This window comes from Fonsecaea monophora (assembly GCF_001642475.1).
Source record: "Fonsecaea monophora strain CBS 269.37 chromosome Unknown Scaff144, whole genome shotgun sequence".
Lineage (NCBI taxonomy): Eukaryota > Fungi > Ascomycota > Eurotiomycetes > Chaetothyriales > Herpotrichiellaceae > Fonsecaea > Fonsecaea monophora.
In genome coordinates, this window is record NW_019174075.1 from 4,436 (window position 1) to 29,236 (window position 24,801).

At 51.7% G+C, this 24,801-nt stretch overlaps 8 protein-coding genes across 8 annotated transcripts; 5 read left to right on the forward strand and 3 right to left on the reverse strand.

The window, feature by feature from the left end:
- Nucleotides 1-654: 654 nt before the first annotated feature.
- On the reverse strand, nucleotides 655-1,426 carry AYO21_11107 (hypothetical protein; the record flags this gene model as incomplete). The annotated part of the gene is made up of 4 exons (XM_022661005.1): nucleotides 655-794; nucleotides 912-1,139; nucleotides 1,208-1,340; nucleotides 1,403-1,426. The coding sequence occupies 4 exons, from the start codon at nucleotides 1,424-1,426 to the stop codon at nucleotides 655-657; spliced, it is 525 nt and encodes a 174-aa protein (XP_022506667.1).
- Nucleotides 1,427-2,807: 1,381 nt separating this feature from the next.
- Nucleotides 2,808-3,798, forward strand: AYO21_11108 (hypothetical protein; the record flags this gene model as incomplete). The annotated part of the gene is made up of 2 exons (XM_022661006.1): nucleotides 2,808-2,921; nucleotides 2,974-3,798. The coding sequence occupies 2 exons, from the start codon at nucleotides 2,808-2,810 to the stop codon at nucleotides 3,796-3,798; spliced, it is 939 nt and encodes a 312-aa protein (XP_022506668.1).
- Nucleotides 3,799-4,896: 1,098 nt separating this feature from the next.
- AYO21_11109 (hypothetical protein) lies at nucleotides 4,897-8,483 on the forward strand (the record flags this gene model as incomplete). The annotated part of the gene is made up of 7 exons (XM_022661007.1): nucleotides 4,897-5,147; nucleotides 5,205-5,407; nucleotides 5,456-5,842; nucleotides 5,920-6,243; nucleotides 6,692-6,978; nucleotides 7,084-7,383; nucleotides 7,437-8,483. The coding sequence occupies 7 exons, from the start codon at nucleotides 4,897-4,899 to the stop codon at nucleotides 8,481-8,483; spliced, it is 2,799 nt and encodes a 932-aa protein (XP_022506669.1).
- A 362-nt stretch (nucleotides 8,484-8,845) lies between these two features.
- On the forward strand, nucleotides 8,846-10,324 carry AYO21_11110 (hypothetical protein; the record flags this gene model as incomplete). Its single annotated transcript, XM_022661008.1, has 1 exon — nucleotides 8,846-10,324. The coding sequence occupies one exon, from the start codon at nucleotides 8,846-8,848 to the stop codon at nucleotides 10,322-10,324; it is 1,479 nt and encodes a 492-aa protein (XP_022506670.1).
- Nucleotides 10,325-11,782: 1,458 nt separating this feature from the next.
- On the forward strand, nucleotides 11,783-14,084 carry AYO21_11111 (hypothetical protein; the record flags this gene model as incomplete). The annotated part of the gene is made up of 4 exons (XM_022661009.1): nucleotides 11,783-11,848; nucleotides 12,048-12,200; nucleotides 12,260-12,972; nucleotides 13,019-14,084. The coding sequence occupies 4 exons, from the start codon at nucleotides 11,783-11,785 to the stop codon at nucleotides 14,082-14,084; spliced, it is 1,998 nt and encodes a 665-aa protein (XP_022506671.1).
- A 154-nt stretch (nucleotides 14,085-14,238) lies between these two features.
- AYO21_11112 (hypothetical protein) lies at nucleotides 14,239-15,075 on the reverse strand (the record flags this gene model as incomplete). Its single annotated transcript, XM_022661010.1, has 1 exon — nucleotides 14,239-15,075. One exon carries the CDS (start codon nucleotides 15,073-15,075, stop codon nucleotides 14,239-14,241), a length of 837 nt encoding a protein of 278 aa, XP_022506672.1.
- A 2,805-nt stretch (nucleotides 15,076-17,880) lies between these two features.
- Nucleotides 17,881-20,942, reverse strand: AYO21_11113 (hypothetical protein; the record flags this gene model as incomplete). Its single annotated transcript, XM_022661011.1, has 3 exons — nucleotides 17,881-20,062; nucleotides 20,227-20,477; nucleotides 20,568-20,942. The coding sequence occupies 3 exons, from the start codon at nucleotides 20,940-20,942 to the stop codon at nucleotides 17,881-17,883; spliced, it is 2,808 nt and encodes a 935-aa protein (XP_022506673.1).
- A 510-nt stretch (nucleotides 20,943-21,452) lies between these two features.
- Nucleotides 21,453-24,695, forward strand: AYO21_11114 (hypothetical protein; the record flags this gene model as incomplete). The annotated part of the gene is made up of 7 exons (XM_022661012.1): nucleotides 21,453-21,948; nucleotides 21,999-22,177; nucleotides 22,229-22,421; nucleotides 22,468-22,517; nucleotides 22,731-23,091; nucleotides 23,140-23,251; nucleotides 23,738-24,695. 7 exons carry the CDS (start codon nucleotides 21,453-21,455, stop codon nucleotides 24,693-24,695), a joined length of 2,349 nt encoding a protein of 782 aa, XP_022506674.1.
- Nucleotides 24,696-24,801: the final 106 nt, after the last annotated feature.

Genomic DNA, 24,801 nt, shown 5'->3' on the forward strand with positions numbered 1-24,801 from the left:
TGGTGTTGGTCATGTGGAGTGCATCCTGTCTCCGAGGTATAGTCGAGACGATCAAAGTGTTTTGGAAACATCGCGCGAGGGAAAGAATTAGCGGACACGCGTTGCGATTGCGTGCGTGGCTGGGTTTCCCCACAACATCTGGGGGGACAATGCAGGGGTTTGAATGCAAGGGGGCCCGATGAGGCTGGTTCGAGCACTTCAGAGCCTCATGGCCGTTAGATCAAGACCCAGATGGCCAATGTTGAAACTCGGTTCCACTTTCCCATGGCACCTACGACTCACAATGGGGAAAAACCCACTGTTGGCTCCCCCCATCGGCTTTGAAACAAAAGCTTGGACCGTGATACAGAATCGAGAACGTCGTAGTCAAGCTTTTCTCCACCCGCGAGTCAAGCACTGGACAAGGTCGCTTCGAGGCTTCAGACACTGGGCGCTGGGCGGTAAAACTGACAGGGGAAAAATGGCGCAGTCAACTCTAATCAGCGAAGGTCTCGTTAGACACATCTGCTGGGCTGGTCAAGTGGAAGCTAGAAGTTATTCCTGCGAATGACCCCTGTAAACTAGGAGAACTTCGAGAACCAAGGACAGAGAGGTAATCAATCGTAAACGCTCATTGCTCATTTTTGCTATAATTCTAGTTTATTTTGGTGGCCCTCACGCAAGAACCTCCATATTGCCGACTGAATGGTCGACCGCCCACTGGCGGACCTTGTCAAAATTCCGGCAGACGTGCTTCGAGTTGAGCTCTGGCCAGGCCAACGGATCGCCTTCAATCATGTAGAACGTAAAGAGCCCTATATCTGCGTTGCATTGTATGTTTAATCTGAGGACCTCGATGCAATGATCTGGTGTTGTCCCAAAGAAGTCAGCACAAATGCATGTTCGCAATCAAGGTGTGAAAATCGGCATACCGGTATGTCTTTGCAACTCCTCAGGCCCCTTTCCAAATTCTCCACCCAGCGGCTCGTAATACTCCTTGTATGTCACTCGACGGAGCAGGTTGATGCAGTGGAGCTGATGAAATACTTCCATGCCAACTCGATAACCTTCCTCGCCCGTCTCTGGGTGGTTAACTTGCAGTGACCATTCAGGCATCCCGAGGTGCTTGATATCGGACTTTGAGATCCATTGGTCTCCAACTGTTGAGAGAGAATCGTGTCAGATGTCAACGAAGACGATAAAGGTGAGGGAATCCAAGTTCTCTCACCATCGTAGGATATCTCCCGCCAGGCTTCATCCACCTCAGGCCCGGCGCCGACGAATCTATTTCCACTTGTCGTGACATTATACTTGATCGGCTTGAACTCAACCGCTGTATCCGCAGGGGCTGTCGGTGTGCTCTGTCAGCATATTTGAAGCATTGATTGGGCAGTATAGGGAATCCACTTGACCGGGAACGTACACCAAGCAGAAAACTCTCGCACATGTTTTAATGTTGATGATCGAATTGTGATGGAAAGGGCGAATAAAGTGCAAGACGTGAGAAGAAGGATCGCATGGACCATCCATAGCCAATTCGAGGCGACGAACTGGCGTGCTTTGCTCAATCTCTGGACACGGCAAACACCCGATCCTGAAGATAATGGAATTTGTAAATCCTCCAAGTCACCCAGCGTCGAGCAGGAATCAAAAGACTCGCCGCGGGCCTTTTCCATGACCGGAGTCAATGCCTGGTATTTGCAATCCATTGTCAAAGTTCCAGGTCAGAGGTTCAGTAAGTGTACATCAAAAGTATGAAAAGGTGATAAAATGCTGTCGAGAATAAGTCCGGAAAGAAGAGTTGAAGCTTTGGGAGAGTCATTCAAAATCATTCGCTTTGAAGGTCCCTCCATAACGAGACGCATGAGATGGGACCAAAAAAAGCCACCGCGTAAAGTTGCCATGAACTTGAGCCTTCTCCATTCATTAGTGTAACACATTGCAGGTTTCAATGCCTCCCAATAAGAGTTGAAAGATCTGTTACAACATGCCGCCTCAGACTGGCGTAGCGCCGGGGCAGGAAGTGGTCAAACGACGCCCACGTTGTGGAGCTGTTGGTGATACTAATACTCCACAGTCGGTAACGAGCCACGCTAACCAAATGAGGAAATATCGGATCGCCAATACTTCTCGAGACTCTCGAGACAACTCTTGAAAGATCATCCCCTCGCTGGAGTTCTCCAAATCAATGCTAAACCAGAGTTAGTGATACCGCAATGTGGGTGACGTGGAGAACAAACTCATAATCGCCAAGTATCAAAGACGAATAGGTGCGTCGCGTGGGTTCTAGTCCCGCAAGGACGTTCTCTCAGAGGGACCCTGATGACTCGCCCCTTCTCCATTGACTGACATGTCGACAGAGCCAGGGGTAATTGGGAGCACTTGCCTTTTGGGGTTGAGGGCGCTTAAGTTGGTCAGTTTTGTTGGTACTCGTAGACTGATGGCGATCAACACCGGTCCAGGCGATGGACATGCACTACTTGTCGCACGACCATTGGAGATCTCGACCCCGTGAGGCATTTCCTGCTTCCGTGATGCGACCTTTCTTGAACGACTCCTGTGTAGTAGTCAGATCTGTCTCAGACGGACTGGGGCAGTACTCACACCAAAATCCATCAGTGCTGCCAGCCTCAAAACCATCGATATCTGATATAAATACGCATCGCTCCCTCAGTAAGGTTCATTCCGTATCATCATTCCACATCATCATTCCACTTTGAATTCAGTACAGGTCTGTGACCATTATTCGTTCACTTCTTCAGGTGCTTTTTCTCTCAAGACTGCCGGTCAGTTTACTTCAACACTTCAACACATTCCCAAAAGTCAAGATGCATACAGTTTCATTCAACCAGGCTTTGGTCTTCGGCCTCTTGGCTTCGGCACATCTCACTGCCGGATTTACAGTCAACTTTGGTGACCACGATGTTGAGCGACGACATGTGGTGAGTCAATCTGAGGGGAGTTGTTGCAGCGTGCTGTACTGACTGCAGAAAGGGTTCACTGGCCTCTATGGCGTCGAAAGTCGTCAGAGCAGTGATTCCAGATATTGAGCGTCGCCATCATACGGAGGCCCAGATCGCTGCAAAGGAAGCAGCCAAGGCCAAAGGTCATCGTGCTCGTAGCCCTCAGGCTCCCGATGAGTTTGGACCGTGGGACAGCACTGAAGATGAATTTGGTTCGTGGGTTGATAAACGATCCCCACACCACACCGAAGCACAGATTGCGGCCAAAGAAGCAGCTGCTAAAAAGCATCAATCGCGATCTCCTCACCATACCGAGGCTCAAATCGCCGCCAAAGAGGCAGCGAAAGCCAAGGGCAACAAACCTCGAAGTGCCCAGGCCCCTGATGAATTCGGACCTTGGGATAGCACCGAAGATGAGTTTGGTTCTTGGGTTGACAAGCGATCACCGCATCATACGGAGGCTCAAATTGCGGCTAAAGAAGCAGCAAAGGCCAAGGGTAACCGACCCCGAGAAGCCCAAGCCCCTGATGAGTTTGGGCCTTGGGACAGTACCGAAGACGAGTTCGGTTCTTGGGTCGATAGGCGCTCACCACATCATACGGAGGCTCAGATTGCCGCGAAAGAGGCAGCGGCCAAAAAGCACCAATCGCGAGATCCACACCACACTGAGGCGCAAATCGCGGCTAAGGAAGCAGCGGCAAAGAAGCATCAGTCGCGGGAGCCGCATCACACGGAAGCACAGATTGCGGCGAAAGAAGCGGCAGCGGCAAAGAAGCATCAGGCCCGTGAACCTCACCATACGGAGGCTCAGATCGCGGCCAAGGAGAAAGCGGCAGCGAAAAAGGGGCAGAACTGACGGGGATATCCCGCGTCGGTCTCGATGGGGTCTGACAAGCCATATGTATGCAACAGCAAAGGAAGAGTCAGAAAGGGAGACCGACCCGAGTCAGTATATATGGATATTCATATATGTTAGAGAAGGAGAAAAGAGAGAAATATTGAATGCTGAATACTCAGTACAGAGCTGACTCGCTGATCAATGGCCATGTCGCCAATTTAAGATTCTTGGCAATCACTCGATGCTCGTCACTCCCATTGAAGGGTTTCTATTAAAACGGCAGAACTAAATTTCCCAAAACGCGCAGGGCATTTTACTTTGACTTTCCACTCCATCGCGACCACGCGACTATCAGTAAACCTTCAATATTGACAAACAAATCGCTTTGATGGTCGAACCAGACCTTGCGAGTCACGACTCTATACTTATATATGGTCTAGATACAGGGAATTCCCGAGAAATCCTTCCACGCTATTCTATTGAGCAGCCACCACGTTTCTCTCGACTCACCTGTCTCTCTCTGCCTGTGAAAAAGCGAGTCAAAGATCTGTTCTTGTTCTTGGGAAAGAACTGGACAATCTACGAAAATTCATTCTCTGGGGAGCCTCGGATAGAAAGACTATCGACGAACTATGGACAGGTTACTCCCAAAACGCAAAGGGAAACATCGACCATTCCAAACTATCCACCTCTAGACTGCCTAGACAACCACTACAGCCTCATGGTTCAGAAGAAGCTTTGCTGAGGCACTGTCGATCTATCCTGACCCGGCGACAGCTGCCTTCCCCTCACGATCTCCATCAACGTCTGGGAAATTTGCGTGTTTTGTATACATTTCCCATCAGTGTTAAACAGAAGAAAGCTCAGATATGCTCATGGCGCCGCGAACACCTACAGTGTAATCTCCTGCCTTGCTGGTGCTGGCAGTGGCCTTCGTATATATGACTAGCTAATGCTCCCGGTCTTGGTCTCCTGGGCACTACGAGGTATACATTCTGTCTCCAGTCAACACATCCTCGTCCATTTCACCCACCTCTTCTACATCCATTTGCTTTCTCTTGTCCGTCTTTTCTCAAGGGCTATTGGGCTCAGACTTTCTCCCATTCTAAGACCAACATGGTATCAACGAAAGTACTACTCGCGAATGGCTTAATCGCCCTGTCGCCGACTTTCGTCTTGGCACAGTCGGCATGTCCACGAGGACAGTGGGCGTATGCTGCCTCTGTCTTTGCCGATTATTCACCCGCGCTCTCGTATTGTTCTTCAAATTACCCGGTCTCGCCAGAGACGTATACAGCCACATTTGAGAGCCCGGTCACGGCCACTGTCGAAACTTCCACGGCAACTTCTACTGTCGCCACTGTCACGTCGACGCAAGTGATCTAGCAAGCCACCTTGAAGACCAAGACTAACAGTTCGTCTAGGATCACCGCTGACACAACTACAATCACAGTGACGGTGTTGACAGTGACGGATACCATCACTGCTACAGATACCTTTACGACCACAACGACAGAGACGGGCAGTGTGACGTCCACTACAACGGTTCGTCACACCAGGCGGAAGCGCGCACTGCACGCCGATCGCGCCTGGGACACCTGGTCAGCAGCAGCAGCCACCACACCAAGTATAGAACCAAGTAATGTCCAGACAACAACTACCACACCAACTATAGAACCCAGTGACGTCCAAACAACAACTAGCTCTTCGACAGGCTCGCCTGACCCCACAGCTTCTGCTTGGAGCGCTTTGCTATCGCAAGCCAGCTCTATAATCGAGGCCGTCTGCGCTTGCATCGAAACCCCATCGACCACGACGACCACAGTCACAACAGGCGCTACGACGAGTGTGACCGCTGTGACGACAGTTAGCGTGACCGAAACCGAGACCACGTATGCTTTCTCAACCACGTTTATTGACTTTCCTCTGACTTTTGGCAGTACTACGACTCCAGCTGTGATCAGCCAAGCGACAGCCACCACGACTAGTACCTCGACAAGCACATCTACAGTGACGGACACGACCACCACTACAACTACAGTGCTTTCAACGGAGACTGCTGGTAAGTAACCATACACTACATCACGCTCCAGTTCTTGTTCCGGACGGAGACCTGTAAACTGACGATTCTAAATACAGCTCCCTTGCCCGCCTGCAACAGTCCAGACGGGAACGCCCCAGGAGTGGGTGGCTGTACCGGGTCCTGCTTCTGCGACAGCGATGCGGATGGCGTCAACGCTTACTGCACTCTGAATTTCTTTTGCGAGTCCTCGTGTACTACAGATGCCGACTGCGCTCTCGACAGTTTCTGTAGCGCAAGGGCTGATGCCATTGCGAACTGTGGAGGGCCAATCTGTGAAAGTACTTCAGGATGTGGCTCGACCCTCACCAAGAGAAGCCTCTTCGGACTTGGTGGAGAAGACAGAGCTGGGCGCATCATGGCGCGTGTGACAGAGGCACGGAGTAAGTGGCATGAGGCTCGGGGCTCGAGAACATGTAGCCGTCCTTCTTGCGATGGCGCCGCCTAAAGTACGGGTCAAATATCAAGAAATCTAATATTCTGATTTCTTGCCCGGACGTGGTTTATACATCGTCGAGGAGAGGAGGGAAGCGCAGGTACACGATTTTGCCAAGGGTTAATGTTTTATAACGAACTATTACTATAGCAATATAATCTGAAGCACTCTGAGCTGGGAGAAAGAGCGGGGTTCCAATCTCTTCCAGTCAATGGCAGTGTGTCGGAACATATATAGTCACGATCCTCAGATCGCACAAGTATTACGAGGTTCAAGGCTGAGCCGAAGTTGAACCGACATTCTAAGGAGACCAGGGAGAGACGGTTCGCTCTCCGTCACGGCAATAGAGAACTACAATAAAACACCCACAAGAAAAACACTACTCCACGGCACAGGTAGCATGACTACACCGTTGAAGCAACATGTCAGAGCCACAAATGTCTATAGCAAAGAAGTACAAGGTCGCGGAACCGGCATTTTTGCGGCACATGATATCGCACCGAAATCCGAGGTCATGTTCGTCGCTCGGCCGTTGATGGTGGCGCTGGAGACTCGACATTTGCAGAGTCGTTGCTATTATTGCTACAGCTCTCCCGGGGATCCTAGCCAATCTCCCAGAAATCCTGGGGTTCAGGCGTTGAAGACGTGCAGTGGTTGCAAGGTGGTCAAATTCTGTGATCAGGTAGGTTTGTTTGTGTGAGGGCTGCCTCCTACACCGGGTTGATTTTCCCAAGGGGGAGAAGTGCCTAGTGATGAAGGAGTCCATCTCTGATATTCTCGAGTGCAGAAATGCCAGACTCGGGCTTGGTCAGAGTATCATCGTCTAGAGTGTAAGCTCTACGGCAGACTACACCCTCGGATCCTCCCCAGCACGGCCAGAGCCCTCATTCGACTCCTGAAGCAGCACAAGGCACACCTCCTCCCCCACGGTGAATGGGATCAGCTCCTGGCGCTGGAGACCCATCGTGAGGACCTCATCAAGGCTGAGGACCAGCGGTTCCAAGACAGCTTCATCATGATGAAGGGCGTCAAATCCTATTGTGGCACCGACCACGACGAGGAGACGATATTTCGAATTGCTTGTGTGGTGAGCACATGTTCCTCCAGGAAAAGAACGAAAAGACTGACATCCCCTCAAAGCTGCTCATTAACTCTTTCACTCTCACCACTCCGACATTCGACTCTGTGGGATTGATCCTCCATCCCAAGCCGGCTCTTCTAAACCACTCTTGTGACCCAAATGCGTTTGTGAGATTTGATATTCCCCCAGAGACCAGTCATGAAGACTTTCCATCTTACGGGAGCATATCTGTTCGTGCCTTGAGGCCGATCGCCAGAGACGAGGAAGTGACGCTTTCATACATTGACACAACATTCCCGTTCGAGAAACGACAAGAGGAATTACGCACTCGGTATTTCTTCACCTGCAGTTGTAGCTTGTGCTCTCAGGGTCGGGATTGTCCTAGAGACAGATTCCACCTGGATATACCTGTTGGGGCAACGGATACAACGCAGCCGGCGATGAATGCCATTATTACCGAAGTTGGTGACGAGGCAGAGCAGTTTCTCACGGGCTTACAATCCCAATCAGGGGAGGAGCACACCCAGATCGACAGCATCAGACACATCATGCGTCGCCTGGCACGGACCAGGAGCTGGCCACTGCATCGATACCCTTGGCCCCAGTTGCGCCAGCAGCTACTCCTCGGGCTGATCGCTTCGCAAAAGTATTCCGAGGCCCTGCTCCACTCGGCAGTCCTCGCCAGACTGATCCATCCTGTCATGTTCGAACAAGAACATCACCCCATTCGAGTGGTGCAGCTGTGGCAATTCTGGAACCTGTGCCGCCAATGTCTGGAGTCTCTCATGCTGCGCGAGCGGTCGCCGGACGCCGTTCAGTATGAACCGCGGAGGCTTGGACTGTTGAGCTGCGCGCTGATCGACGACATTTATAGAATCATGAACGACGGGATTAGGTCGGACGGAAAACTGGAAATTCTAGTCGACGCCGCGCTTCAGAATGTTAAGGGAGAAGGTGGGTTTTGGGGCGAATACCAGCAAAAGAAGACGGAGACACGCCAAAAGACCCTTTTATGGGTTGACGAGCAAGTCAAAGCGTTGTTACAGTCGGAAGATGTCACTCAAGATATTATTGAGCTGGCTTTTACGAGTTCAAGTACTCGGTAGTACATACATAGAGGATGACAAGGCTGGATCGCAAGGCTGAGCCGATGATTGTTTGGCCCCCAAGCACGAGGATTCGGGGCAGTGCAACTGAAACACCCCCGTGCTCCCCCTAGAAGCGATCGACACAGAGCTCGGACAGCTCCATCCCGTCGCTGATCAATGCTGGTGCCTGACAGAAGCCATACATATGCGACATATTACCTCGCTTGACACATGAACCTCCAGTTACTCCCCTCGTGCTCCTGTTGTTCCAAACCTTAAGACCACCACGGTTGTCGTGATTGATATCCCGCAACTGTATACCGAGTAGAGCTTTGACTATTGTGTATGTGTGTATGTATATGTGAACAAAACCTCAGAAGATGGACTTCTCCAACGCCCAGGAAGCCGCCGAGTCCGTGTCTGGCGCGTTCTTCCGCAATGCCACGGCGGCACGCGTGGACACGGACGCCGTCATTTTCGACACCGTCTCCAACGCGCACCCGGGCGTGCCCATCACCACGGTGCCGGAATGGAGCTGTAACCTGAGAGCCTACGCCGCGGCGGGCCACGCGACGGTCGAGGCGCTCGAGCAGAGCCGGATCGACCCCAAGATCTGGCCGGAGTCGCTGCGCTGGACCATCTTCATCCCGCCGGCGCGGCGCATGGACGGCGGCAGCGGCGTCGTCGCCGACGAAGTCTTTTTCGAAAGCTACCTCTACAAGTGGGACGGGCTGACTTTCCTCGTCTACTTCGCCGACGGGCGCGACGGGACCATGTCCTACCCGCAGGTCCGCAACCAGTATATTCTGGGCGACAAGGCCGCGGCGCGGACCCTGGTCGCTACCATCGGCCGGTGGCAGTCGGTGCTACACGACGAGGTCTGGGTCTTCAACCAGGGCTACTGGCGCAAGGATCCCCTTTTGTACCGCAGCATCCTGAAGTCGCGCTGGGAGGACGTCATCCTCGACCGCGAGTTCAAACGGGACCTGGTCGACACGGTGCAGCGCTTCTTCGACTCGCGCGAGGAGTACACCCACTTGGGCGTGCCCTGGAAACGTGGCGTCATCTTCTACGGACCGCCCGGGAATGGCAAGACCATCTCGATCAAGGCCACCATGCACACGCTGTACAGCCGCGAGCCGGCCGTGCCGACGCTGTATGTCAAGTCGCTGGTGGGCTTCGCCCCGCCAGAGTACAGCATCGAGGCCATCTTCCAAAAGGCCCGGCAGGAAGCCCCCTGCTACCTGGTCTTCGAGGACCTCGACAGCCTCGTCACCGACCAGGTGCGTAGCTTCTTCCTCAACGCCGTCGACGGCCTCTCCCAGAACGACGGCATCTTCATGGTCGGCAGCACGAACCACCTCGACCGCCTGGACCCGGGCATCGCCAAGCGTCCCTCCCGCTTCGACAGGAAGTATCTCTTCGACAACCCCAACCTGGCCCAGCGCGTCAAGTACTGCCACTTTTGGCAGAAGAAGCTGCGCGACAACAAGGACCTCGAGTTCCCCGACGAGATTTGCACCGCAGCCGCGAAGATCACCGCCGACTTTTCCTTTGCGTACATCCAGGAGGCGTTTATATCGGCTCTCTTGGAGATTGCGCGCGAGAAAGACGGCGATGATCACTCGGGAGAGGACGGGGTGGTGGTATCTTCATCATCTGCAAGGGACGATGCGTTGGCAGAGGACCTGCGGGAGCAGTGGGAGCTGTTGGACATTGGCGGCAAAGGCCCCCGCGACGACATATCGCCCACCAAAGATTTGGATGACTATATCCTGTGGAGAAAGTTGAAGCATCAGATTGACCTGTTGAGGAAGCAGATTTCAAAGAAAGCACCCGCCGGCGCCGGTGAGGAGTGAAAAAAAAAAAAGCAACGAATGTGGGATGAACAACCACCTCTCTATACATGATACAGACACACATGAGCCAGCACGTTCGATTGCCCTCAAAAATCAGTCTTTCCCCATCACTGGAGACATGGTGCAGAGCACGGAAGTGTGATGAGGGTCTCTCGAGAAAGAACACCAGCTTGTTTGCGCTGCTTGATTGTATTCCCTCCATCTCCTAAAAACTTTGCAGGTTGAGGCAAGTCAAAAAAATTTGTGGACAAAGAATGGGTTGGAAGTGAATAGCAATGGAATGGATGGTTTCACGGGTCTGATTTGGACACTCGTTGTAGGGGCTTTGCAGCCTAGTTGACATGCTTATGCAGAGGATGGAGGCATGGCTGCAAAGAATATCGTCGGTATAGGGTTCTTATATTGGTTCTGTTTTTATGCAGATGACCCGAGAGTCCTCCCAACCATTCTCAGTGTCCAGATGAGCGGGCTGTCACGAATAGGCTTTCTTTTCACTGCGATTTTGCCCTTGCCCCGTTCATCAAGGAGTGCGCAGCCGCATAGTATCAAATTAACGCAGTCAGACGTGCACAATGCTCACAGTCGTGCCATGTTCAATATGTCTGGGGCCTGGTCCAAGATGAAATTTCGGCTCTCTTGACCAACCATTCCGCCAACCCGCTTGCGCAGCACAAACGTTTCGCTACAGCTCTTGCACAGCCATTTTTCAGGGGTCCGGCCTCATTGCTCGTCTTCTCCTAGGTCCTGTCTTTGCTTCGCCTGGTGGAACTGGACCACGTTCATGTGCAACAGCAGGTTGCCTTAAACTGGGGAGGATAGGCTGAGGGAAAGGGGTGCTCGCTCCTGACCCAAGACCAATATCATGCGACAGGTGCGAGGACAGAGAGAGCAAATGTTGGTTCTCAATCTGCAACTGGTCATTTAGCACTACAATAGCATCACAAAAGTAAGTAACGGAACCAGTAAAGGTATGCTGTTAACAGTCCTCTTGAATACACCAGTTCATTATTGAAAGAGTGATCTCTGCGACCCGCGGACAGGGCTGGTGTAGGTGCAGGTGTAGTATACGAGGCGTGAGAGAATATTTGAGTATAGTCGACAAGCGTATACTGATGCTATATCTTGTAGACGTAGAGTGGACGACAATCAGTAATAGCAACTACCGCAGATGAGACTTGGAGTGACTGGGTTGGAAAGTGCGTTTCGTGGAAAATGCTCGGCCGTGACTACGGAGAATCATAGACGCAGAAGCCCCTGCGGGTTTCCAAACATCTCAAGAATCGGGTATTGGTGGTTCTTCCAATCACGCCTTCGCGACCTTCGTTCAACAAAATCCGCTGTCGCACCGTCTGGTCAAAACATCATTTTCTGGTTCATCCTTCGGTTAATATTTGTAGTCTCGCATGATGTTGTCTGCTCCGTCGGCAACAATTTCAGCTGAGACGCGTGCGACGCAAAATGGATGAAATGGCGCCGACTTCGAGAAAGTCCAAAACCACTTGTATGCAATGTCGTGCTCGGAAGGTAAGCGGAGGACGGATCGCCCCAGGAGATGTGGATTTTTGACCTTCAGCGACTGAACTCATGCGACAGGTGCGTTGTGATGGGCGTCCTAACTGTTGTCGCAATTGCGAGCGCCTCAGGTTTGATTGTTCATTTCAACCAAGGGAGGCTGGTGTTGCGGGCGATTCGCCGTCAGGCGACCAATCACTGGTTCAGCTAGAGCGACGACGCGGGATTCGCGCTTGCACAGAATGTCGTTCTCAGAAAATCCGATGCGGTGGAGAATCTCCTGCTTGTTCCAATTGTCTTCGAAGGAATCGACCTTGCGTCTATCCTGCACTCAAGAGGCCGCATCGGACGCCACAGACCTCTAGTTTGCCATCACCTGCCGTGTCGCAGCGTCCCGATAATCAGCTGCAATTCCCATCTCAGCTGGATACGCGGTCCACTGAAGCTGGCCACACTCCTCTATCAAACGATGGCGCGCTTCCAGACCGCCAGGAAATCATATCGTTGGTCGAGGCTTATTTCCAGCACATATATGCCCTTCCCTGGTATGCATTCTTGCACAAACGATCGGTAATGCAAAGATGCCACGAAGGAACGATTGAAGACTGTTTGGCATTTGCAATCTGTGCCGTAACGAGTCAGCGTCTCAAGATTGAGCCGTACGCTCGGGAAATAAGTGCCCAATGGGCCCAGAAGGCCGAAGACTTTCTCCTACAAAACTTGGAAAGCCCTTCCACTTCTCGACTCCAGGCTCTCATCTTGATTGTCCGGTATAGGGTGGAGGTAGGTCACTTCTCAAGGGCATTTATGCTTGCTGCACTAGCGGGGCGATCGGCCGTTGCGCTCAGACTGAACTACGAGCGTCCTGAACTGCGTTTCCTGGCCCAAGAAGTGCGGCGGCGACTGATGTGGTCATGTTTCGCCCTCGATGGCAACTTCTCCGTCGGTCTACGAGAATTCGAGACATGTCCACCAGAGAACGTCTTCCTCCAACTTCCATGTCCAGAAACGGCTTTCGAGCAAGATGCCCCAGTGGAAACAGCCCCGTTGAGGGCAACATCTTTCGACAGACCCGAACGCATCGGGACCTATGCTGCATGTATCAGGCTGGCGGCTATAAGAACAGACATTATGAGGTAGATTGTCAGCTGTCAGATTTCCGTTCTATGCTGACTGATACAGACTGACGCGCCGGCTTGCATCGTCATTAGTCCCCCCAGAAGAGCTCATGCACACAGTTCGGCGGTTTGAAGACGAGCTGCAGCACTTATACCGAAGCCTTGCCGACTCCGATCGCTACAACCCCAAGATCTTCTCCTACTGCGAACGACCCGCCCGAATCCTCATGGTGCACGAATGTTGGCACCAAGCATACACCGATCTGTATCGAATATTTTTGACCGGCTATAGAGAGGCCGCTCCCCCTTCGGCTATGGAAGGCATCAATCGTGAAGACATCCTCCGCAGGCGGACTCTGTGTCTGAATCACGCTTTATCAATTGTTCAGATCTTTGCAGCATTTTCAGAGCAATGTAAAGTTCTGACCATCGACTTTGACACCGCAATCTGCGCGTACCATAGCGCTCGAATTATCCTTTTTAGCGCTCAAACAGACGTTGTCACGCAAAGTCTGAGTATGCCAGCGGCTTTGGAGAAGGCCCGCTTCTGCCAATCTATCATGAACAGGTTTTTCCGTACCTCTCCTGTAGTCGAGCCGATGAAGAAAGAACTCGAGATGCTCATCGCCCGCCATTCGTCTCAGAACACCAGCACTGGCATACAACTACCGCACCCCGAAGAAGTACTGGAGGACCATCTGTCAAGGCTTGCAGATGAAGCCAGGACCAGACAACGCCTGGCAATCCATAGTCTGATAGGCCGAGCAGACTTTGTTGACGACAGCAATGAGGTGACCAGTCCCGCACCCCCTCGGGACAATAATTCCAACGGCATTTCCACCGCCTCCCTAAGATCGCAACGCCAGCGTCCGCCGAGAAATACTATGACCGTCAAGCCCAACCCTCAAATCCTTCGCTCTCAGAGTGTCCCTGGCGTGCCCCAGACAGGACAATCCAAACAGCCGGATCGTGTCATCGAAGGTGGAAGCGGGGAGCCAACAAACTATGCCCTCGAAGACCAGGGCCAATGGCTGGACGGCATGCGCCTCGCCTTCAATCCGTGGATGGGATGGCCCGAGACATTGGAAACATATGGATTTTCTCAAGATTTAGACGACGAATACTTCTAGCCAATATTTTTACCCAGATCTAATTCCACGACAAACGACGCCGGCTTGCTCATCATGTCATTCAGATCAACCTGCGCCTCCGCTAACATGAACGTGAACACATGTTCTTGCATGGCTATCAGCTCGATGCAAAGTCATAGCAACTTTATGACACTCAGACGATGCTTCTGGACTCTTGTGGCTTCTCTGCTTTGTTGAGCAAGAACATAAATGTCACTATGAGTTTACCGATTGCTGAAAACAAAACCGAGGTCGCTGGACCAAGACTCTGATATATGCCTGCGCCAAAGAAAGCCCCGGCCACAATGGCCACCAGAAAACTCGCTCGACGGTTCCGAGGGCGATTCTTTGCTGTAAGCAGACGAGGGTCGATTAGCAGATCAATCCACGCGGCCGTCGCCATTGCTGTGGTGATTTCCGTGATCGCCAATGCTCTTGATATGACGACCTGACTCCCGGCCGCGAAGGCCAGGAGGCCGATAATCACCATGGTTTTGGTGCCTTCCAGCTCAATACCATAGGTGTATTGAATTGCAGCCGCGATGAAGACAAGTATAGTCTGGATCAAATTGCAAAATACGATCCAAAGACGAGACCGTGCCCCAATGATGTGACCCAGTTGACCAGTTAGCCACCCTGCGGCCAGAAAAAAACCCAAAGCAATCCCAATGTTTTCTGTGATGAACAGTTCGCCAGCCACGTCCGGAAGGAGGATGGCCATTGCTAGCATGACTGTGTTGCCCGTCTGGTTCGAAGCAAAGCAATGGTAGTCTGGGAAGGTCGTCGCGTCTTGCATTCCGGTACAGAAAGTGAGGATTAGGAGTTCCGTCTCGGCAAGAATGTTGACTTCGATGTGGCTTGTCAGATGTCGTTTCAAGCGCCTCACGGCTGATTTTTGTTGCGGTTCCTTGACTGCGAGGTTGACCTGCGCGGCACGGTCCTGCTCTTTCGCCTCGCTCGAGACGCTACCATTTTGGTTCATGGAAGCCATTGCTGGGAATTAGCAAGCTAAGCAGGTGGCTAGGGGGGAGATCAACAACTTGTGAATCAGGTCTTCAAAGGGTTGCCGGCAACAACAGCAACAGCAGAAGCAGAAGATGAAAGAGTTTGTTTCTCAAAAGCAGACAAAGAACCCGAACCCGCCAGTATTTGTGGAAACCACACACCGGTATTCCAAACACTCGGAATACCACCTTGCTGGCTCGCCCCTCCTTACGTTGCCATCGCCCCGTCATCCTGCGATGCTTCGGGTGTCCGAGTCGGAACGTATATGTGACCAGGATACTGTCATTTACACTACAATTACACATCGAGCATGAGACGATACAAGAGCCTTGCGCTGTGGACGAATCGCATACACGTCCGACTTCCGTCCCGAGAAGCGGCATTGCTACAGATACCTCGATTGTCGGACTACACAGTTGTTAGCAAGTCACCCAGCGCCCGTCCGACTCCCGGATTGTCCACCGATTGCCGTAACCTTACTTCCGATTGACCTCATTTCTACAAGAATCGTGGTTCGACTGTACCGAGTACTCATGGTCGGATCGCCGGATGTTTGGAGCATTCATGAGGGCCTGTTTCTCGATCGCCATACCTTGGCATTCAACTCAGCAGAGACAATTTTGGAGTAAAAGAAACAATAGTTGTCGGCCACAGTCTCAACGCCCATCAAAGAAAAGCAAATACCATCAGCGGCGATGGCACGATATCAGCACCCCCAGTCGAGGTGGTTTTACAAGACACAACTCAGGCAAGGACTGTAGTCGAGTCCAGTCTGGAGCATTGACCGCCCATTCAAGTGTGCAAGTCCATCTGCGACATTCCCACTGCCGAGAGAAACTTGGGCGACTCACTTACTGGCTCCACGTACCATAATTCTTCACTTCAACGTAATGGATGGTTCGGATGTGCTTCCGGATTTCCTTGACCGGATCATCAGGCTGCTTGCTAAACAGTGAAACACCAATCTGTTCGCAGGGCTAGCATTGCATGAGTAACCGCAATTCCTGTCTCGGAAGCAGAACGAATGCATCCTAGAAGACACAGAACGGCATAAAGCCGATGTAGAGAAGCGTTCCCCTCACCCTTGTCTTGCTGAGGTGGACCAGAAGTCCACGGTCGCAGCTCCATTCCTGCAGGAAGGTTAGGGCGGTGCTTCAGCCCAATCTTCTTGGACCACTGAGACGTTGAAGAAGGCAAAACTTCTGAGAATGTCTGAACCAGGCCAAGATCTTACGGACTACAACCTTTGAAGTGCCTCTGCAGGATAACGTTCTACAGGGAAGAGTTGGTTATCGTGGTTTCTTGAAGCCTTAGACGTCGACTCGCATTCAGAATTGCTCGCCACGTGGTCAGGAACCTGATGGCTTCGTGAACATACACACATACACACACCGGGTTTTGTGTCTCAAAAAGACTGCTGAATGGACCCGGTCGGAGCATTCTGGAATTCCCAGCATTCGGTCTTCTTCCTGGAGCAGAGCCCCCTTCTAAGCATAGAACTCGGCTCTCGGGGTTTCTGTGTCGGCTGTCGCTGTGACCGGCTGGACGGATTACGGTGGACACAACAACCTCTTACGAGTAATTCGCCGTTGGAAACCAAGAAAAATTGGCGATGTCGTACCCACTCAACACTCCAGACGTGAGCAATGACAGGACTGAGTCATTTGACGCGCGGGCTTTTCATCGAGGTCCAAAGGCTGCATCCCAAAGGGGGTGGGACTTTTCTCCCTGATATGGTACCCCGTCGACCCCTAGCCTTCGTCATTCCCCGAGTGCCCGCCACCAGTCGCCGCGAAGCGTGGCAAACCAGCCTCGATCCAACATGCCCTCGTTTTGACGGTGTAATGACAAGTGGAAACCTAGGCGTCACGGCACCGGAGTTCCCTTGGCCAACAAGCCATGTTGGGCCGACCAAGACCGACAACTGTGGGCGATTATTGCCTTTGAACAAACGTCGCGTGAGCAACAACGAAAAAGGTCCTTCGGCGTCCACTTTGAGACCAAGACTTTTTGTACGCTCTCTCCCTTCTTGCCCATGTTGGGAGACGTTTGCCTCCACGCACGGGGAATCAATCGATTTGTCTTGGGTTTTTGCAAAATCTGGCATGCTTGTTGCCGCTGAGCCAGGATGGTTTTTTCTTTCTTTCTGCCTGCTTACGTTTTGTTTTGTTTTGTTCGTGGTTAGACCCCGGAGCCCAGATCCTCTCACTTCGCCCCCCTCCCTCTTCTTTCACGGAGTGGTACTATGAGCACAAACACATACAAGTACATACATACACACACGCACACACGCAAACACACACATATGTATATAGCGAATGTTGTGCCCTTTTTTTTTGCCTTGTATCTTTTTGGTGGATGTCGTACAAAACAAAGCTCCGCATGACGAGGGATCAGGCTCACAACTCAGGGGAAAGAGAGGGGAGATAAGAAAGGAAGAACAGGACTTAATTCAGCGCTATTTTGGTGCGTTATATGCTCAAACTGGGAGTGTATATTGCTGGGAACTTGAGACTCCCGACATTATTTCATCCAACCTGACACGGTACGGGTACGGGTACAAGTATGATGAGCGTGGTGGCGTTAACGGTGCGTACATACTACTTTAGTGGACATTTAGCTTGACATACCCAGTTGGTATCCGAATGGTTGAGCCAGGAGAGATGGAAAGGAAATAGGTGGACATTGAATCATCGTACATACAAAGTCTGTTCTCTCGCCGGGGAATCAATCACATATGTTTCGTTCATTCTGTATATTTGCACATTCCCTGTGCACGTGCCAGAGAGGGTCAATGAAGCGACTTGAATTCGGGTTTGGTGTGCGTGTCACTCATCTCCATGCCCTTGTTGGTCATCATTGCGATGCCGCGCTTGTGCTGCTGCAACTGTCTAATGCCCTCTTCTACGGAATCCTCAACCACGTAGCGCGTAACATGCACGGCTTTTCGCTGGCCAATGCGGATGGTGCGGCCGATAGCCTGGGCTTCGACGCTGGGGTTCCATTGCGGCTCGACAAGGAAGACACGGCTTGCGGCAACGATGTTCAGGCCGAAGGCACCCACGCCCGTGGTCATGATCAGCACGGGGATGTACGGGTCGGTCTGAAAGCGATTGAGCATGTTCTGGCGGTGCTTGAATGAGTGCTCGCCATCGACCCGCTCGAATGGGATCCCCCACCATTGCAGGTATCGGCCGACCAGGTCCAGCGTCGTTGTCCAGCACGAGAAGACGATGCTCTTGTCGCCCGCAGCTGCAGCACTTCTTAGGTCCTTGGTCAGAGCAATCATCTTAGAAGAGAGTCCTGTGGAGCGGAGGTTGCCTTGGTGCGGCTGGGACTGGGAGATCTCTCCCGCCGCGGGTTGTTGATAACCAAGAGGTCGAAGCGTCGCCTCGCACACTGGACAATTGTCACCTGTGCCTTCTTTGCACTCAGAGCACAGTACATGTGCACAGACATTGGACAGGCTGGAAGCCCGGTTCGAGAGGACAGCGTATACTGTTTGTTCGCACGCTGAACACTTGACCTCGCCGTTGTCGCCTGCAGAGCTCAGAGCATCTTCTCGAGCATCCCGGATGTTCCTGCTTTTAAGCCAATGGAACTGATGTTGGAAAGTCCCATGATTGCAGAGAAGGCGTAGTTGCAGCTGGATTTGAAACAAGCTGAATCTGGTTCGGCTCTCGGGCACCCCGACGAGCTGCTGCAATGTCCGCTTCATGTCCTCTCTTGTTTTTTTATACTGTGCTCGCTCTTCAGGGGATAACTGAATTCTGCTGATCGTCTCTATGGGCATAGCCAGATTCAGATGATCCTTGGGACGTCTGATGCCGACCGAGTCGAAGAGTTGGACAAGATTCCGTTGGCCCTGCTGGCGCTGAATCCCCCCTTCGTGCCATGGGACCGTGATGAATTTGCGGAAGACTCCCGGTCTATCGAATGGGAATATCTTGATGAAGGCGAAGAGGGAGCCAATATCATCTAAAGTGTTTTGTATAGGCGTGCCCGTCACACACCAGCGAAACTTTGCGTCAAGTTCGGCGACTCCCTTGTGTAGAAAAGTGGTATTTCTCCGAATGAAGTGTGCCTCGTCCAAAACGATGCGGTACCAAGTCACCTCTGTGGCAGGATTCGTTCGGCGATTGTCCGCGACGATTGTATGGTAAGTTGTCAAGACAATGTCATGGTCGGCCACGACTCGAGGATCGCAGGTTCTCGCACTGCCGTGATATTTCAGGACTTTCAATGGCAAATTGACGCGTTTGTGAATCTCTTCTTCCCAAGAAGCCAGCAACAGCGGAGATGGCACAACGACCAACGTCGCCCTCGAAAGGATTTTGGTCGGGATGATCTCTTCTTCGATGTGGACGTCCGGGTCGTTGGACCATTTTCTTGCCTCACCCAGCGTCCGAACTATCAGTGCTAGAATCGAATAGGTCTTGCCCATGCCCATTTCATCGGCCAAAATACCGCCACCAGCTTCCACTGGCTCTGTCCGAGATTTCATGCCTGTAATTTTGTGCCGATACCTGTGCTCTGACTCAGCCCACGTAGCTTCCCATAGCTGAAATTCTTCTGGAATGGGGCCTGTCTCTCGTTGAATCATAAAGTCTAGAGCCTTTTCCTGGTGCTCTAGAAGTGGGGTGAGAAGGTGGGCATCACCGGCTAAGCCTTGGAGGTGCAAATTACGCGTCAGCATCGAGTACATCTGTTCGACCGAATCATGAAAGTCCGAGGCTCTAAGGCTGTGTTCAAACTGGTAGGGAATATCCAGCTCACTTTGCTGGTGAGTGCCGAACTTCAAGACGTGCGGATTGTCGTATGTCGAGCCCGGGCTCAGCCAGTCAGGTCGTTGTAGCCATATCTTTTTCGCAGAAAAGTCACTACCAATAGAGCTTTGTAACTCTTCAGTCCCATATACGTTGATGTTGATGGTTGTAAGCGCGTCTCTCGCTCTTGTGGCGGCCCCGATATCTCTGAATGAGTCAGTCCTGTCGCGCACATTTGAGGCACAGCACGAAGACAGCGATGCCAAAATAGCTCGAGGATGGGAAATGGAGGTAGTCAAGAAAGAAAGCCGTTGCCACTCAGTTACAAGACTACAGGATACATTTCAGATGCACTTGTATGGATGACTTACTCGAGTATCGTCCTTCGGTGGGCCAGGGCCTCAAGATGGATCTTTCGGGCTTTGACGTGGCCCGCCAATGCCTCAGTCAAGTGGAGGTTGAGTCTTGCAATTCGCATACCACCTGGGATGCAGATGAAAAGCTCATCATCAATGCACACGATTTCCAGGATAAAATGCGTCCGAGCCTGAGTCGCATTCTCCCTTAGACATCGTGATACTTCAGACATGTTCCCTTGAAGCTGAGCATTTGCGCGGTAAATCTGCATGCAGAAATATCAGCCGCAGGCGTTGAGAGGGAGTCCTCCTCGGGCATTAGAGAGGTGATGTGTGGAGCGCAGGCAATCACTGACCATGCCATAGCATCGATTGAAACCATCTTGTAGGGGACCGACGGCGTCTCCTCGGTCTATGCGCAACTCATCCGCATCCTCAAAGGGAGCAATCCCCAGATCCTTTGCGACCCAAGATTCGATATCGTCCTGCACGTCGTGGATAGCCGGAAAGATGTTATTTGTGTTGCTTCCTTCGACGTTGTCAACGTTGTAATCGGGGTGGCCGGGATTGCCAATAAGATCGTTCCAGACATGGTTCCAGTGACCAACACCAACATCAAGAGGTAATTCGGAGCCCCCATCAAGGCATTGCGAGTGCTGTGAGGAATGCGGCGGTAATGAGAAGGGCATGAAGGGGTCGAGGGAATCTCCTGTACGCTTGAATGATGTCATGATGTAGGATCCGCAGTGAGTGTCTTGGATGGAACTTTTCGCGGACTATCGTAGTAACAGTTGTTGGTATTAGTATCATTGTCTCTTGAGTGCTGGTACACACGATCCAAAACCTCCATACGACAAAAAAGCCAGTCATATCAGCCCAGAGAGAAAGCCTCGAGGATGCCACGCTGCTGCCCAAGTCAGCCTCATAGAAGGCATCCGTACTCCGCCTCCTGTAAGCTAGTCTGCTTCCTGCGCCCCGCGCCTGCGCCTGCACATGCCTCACTCTCAACCCTTGACCTGATCGTGCCACCTGTCCAGTATGCTCTAAAATTATGGAAACTCCCTCCGAGAATGTCCTGATGCTGCCCCAACTGTGATCGACGGAGCGATCTTCCGAAGCTTGAAGCGTCCTGAGGACATGCTCCATTTGATAGCGACGGATTCGGGGTATTGACGAGAAAAACGAACCATCATCGGTTGACTTGGTCAATGACCTTGTTTCCTATGTGCCGCTGATGTGCAATGGCTGCAACAACACAAAGCTCCTCAACTGCTCCTCATGCTTTCCAAGTCGAGCTGACAAAGTTCAAAAGTCGTTTGACAGGGAAGCAGTTGCAAAACTTCCGGTGCACATCTCTGAAGGACGTCGAGGATGCGGTCAATGAAATTCAGAGACGTCAAGATACAGAGCGAGGACTACGTAACTTGACTCGAATTCGGCGCTTCATAGAGGCGATGGAGCAGTTTGGAAAGATCATCGAAGTCTTCGTCAATACTAATGATGTCCTTGCCTTTGTTTGGGGACCCTTGAAGTTCCTCCTCCTTGTCTCGAGCACCTCAGCGGAATGCCTCGACAAGATTTTGGATGCCTACGAGCAAATCGGTGAATTATTACCCCTGCTCCAGCAGTACGAGTCGCTTTTTCAACAGCACCCAGAGATGCAAAAGGTTCTTGCCATGATGTACAAGGACATTCTTGAATTTCATCTGCCCGCAATTCGTGTCCTCGACCGGTCAGGTGAGCAATAGTGCGCAGTCACCGTTTCTCTTTTACTGACTTTCCTCGAGGTTGGAAGCATCTTTTTCGATCTGCATGGGGTGACTTCAATACAAAGTTTGAAGGAATTCTCCGGAATCTCAATCGGCATGGACAATTGATTGCATCACAATTCAACCTGCTCCAGGCTCGTCAACACGAAGCACACCAAACAGAGGTACTCAGGGCAATCCTGGATGTCGAGCAGGAGGTGCGCCTCGCACGAGAATTAATTGAAAAGGAACAAAAAATCCGTAAACAGGAGCAGTTATCTGCAATACGAGTCTGGATAGGGGGAAATACCACTTGCGACTCGCATGAGTCAGCTATAAAAGCCCGCGAAGGGTATGCTCAGACGGGATTGTGGATCACACAGAAGGAAAAGATTTCCAGCTGGCTCGCAGACGACCTTCCCCGGTCCTCAATACTATGGATGCACGGCATTCCAGGCGCAGGTAAAGAAGGTACCGCTCCGAATGACATTTCACTGAATTGGTTTAGGGAAAACGATATTGGCGTCGATCATCATTCAAGCTTGCCTTGAAGCTTGCGTGAGTCATAATCAACACAGAGCAGCGTACTTTTATTGCAGACGTGATGACGTGACAACAACCACTTGTGTTGGGATTTTGAAAGGTCTTCTCGCTCAACAATTGTATTGGTATAGGGGTGATGATGTCGGATCTGATCTCACACCTGATCTCGTACCCTTTTTTGATGAGGAAAGGCGGAAAAGCTGTGAACCTGTCCTGTCTTCTGATCAGATCACAAAGAAGTTGTTCAAAACCGTCTCTGGAGAGGGCCAGCGCCAGTACATAGTCGTTGATGGTTTGGACGAATGCCGACAAGAGGAACGGAGGTCGCTACTCCCGTTTCTTACCTCTTTGGTCAAAGGAGTTGATGATCGAGAGCCGTCAAAGCTACGTGTTCTCATAATCAGTCAAGAAGATCCCGATATTAGAGGATTATTATCCTCTGCGGAGGAGTTTGCTATCACACGCGATGACAACAGCCAGGACATTCGTGCCTTTGTGCAAGCATGGACAGTGAAGATCCAGGAGAAGTTTGGACTTGGCAACCAAGCATCGTCCCTGTTGGCTCAGCACACATGCGGTAATGCAGCTGGTATGCGTACTCTGTTTCCGAAGGCGTGGACTTGCTAATTTCCTAAAGGTCAGTTCTTGTTTGCCAAACTGGTCATGGAAAACCTCCATCAGCAACTCGACCTTCGCGGCCTTCAGCGTGAACTTGAAACCGAGCGTTTCCCAAAGGAGTTGGCAGAAGCGTGAGTATCGTTGGTTCCACTTCTGTGGCCGATACCCCTGGATTGCTCGTCATTGGTTGCACCTATCTATACACTGTGTGAATGTTTTGTGTCTGCGCTGACGTTGGAACTCTTGGTAGGTATGATCGAATTATTGAACGCATCAAGCAACGGCATGGAGGGGTTGCACAATCATGGCGCAGAATACAAGAATTTTTAGGGTGGATGATTTGTGCCACTCGACCGCTCAAGTGGCATGAAATTCAGGGTGCAATGTCGATATGTCTTGACGAACAGCAAGTAGACCTTTGGACATGTCAGTTGCGGGTAACCGCCCGCGAATTGTGCGCACCTTTGGTGACGGTGAGCGGAGGCCGTGTAGTTCTCGTGCATGGCACGGCCAAGAGGTACGTACTATAGTACTGCTTAGCTTTTGGGGATAAACTAATCCTCGTCAAGATATATTATGCAGTCAGGTCACATCGATCTTCTGGCTATGGAATGCAGGCTGGCGAGCTCATGCTTGGGATACCTCGCTTACCCTTTGTTTGACGGAGCTGTTCTGGAGGAAGACGTACTCGACGGATCGTATGCCTTTGCGGACTATGCAGTTGCGAGATGGATGAACCATTTCGATACGATACTCGTTCAGTTGGGGGCAGTGACTGACATCCAATTCAATACACACCAGACTGAGGTGCAAGAGCTCTGGGAAGCAGCGGAGAGCATGCTACGAGCCATACGGGAGGGTGGAGACGACCTTGAAATCAACCTCTCAGAGGCCAGAGCGTTGCAGCTGCAAGTCAGCCTGGGGCCTGATATCTGTCGCCGACTCATAGACTTTGAGGGCGCCGCAGATGGATTTCAGTCTCTTTGGACTCACACCGTTCTGTATCGGAGCAAGGACGCTGATAAGCGTGGCGAAATCAGTCTGGCGAGGCTTCGAAATGCGATGGGCGGCATCCGCAGGTCACTGGAAGAGTTCTTTACGAACAGAGACTTGAGTGCTGAAACTCTCGAGAGGGTAAAATCACATTACGGCACCAAGTGTTTCCGATGCCCGAAGGTCACCTGCTTCTACTTTCACGAAGGGTTTACTGACGCAGAAACACGAGAAAGACATGTTCGCAGACACGAGCGGCCATTTCAGTGTGTTGTGGTAGACTGCGATGTGTCGGACGTTGGATTTGGATCTAAGAAGGACCTTGAGAACCACATGCAGAGCTTCCATCCAAACACCGAGATCAAAGCTCAGCTCTTCAAGGAAATACAGACACCGAAACCCGGCCGTGCGAGGTTTGAGTGTGGAGAGTGCGGGAAGAGCTTTGTCCGTGCGTGGATATTGAGGGACCATCAACGAGCGCACAGAGACCAAAGGGACTACATGTGCGCCCGTTGTGGCAAGGGGTTTGTGAGGAAAAACGATTGCAAGAGACATGAGAAAAACCACGAGAACCGACCATGATATGAGGGAGAGGAGCGCCTATTCAGGGATAGGGTTATTCTTCATTTTGATGCATTAGGCCGGATTCACGATTCGCTTGAATACAAACAGATGATAATGATGCTCA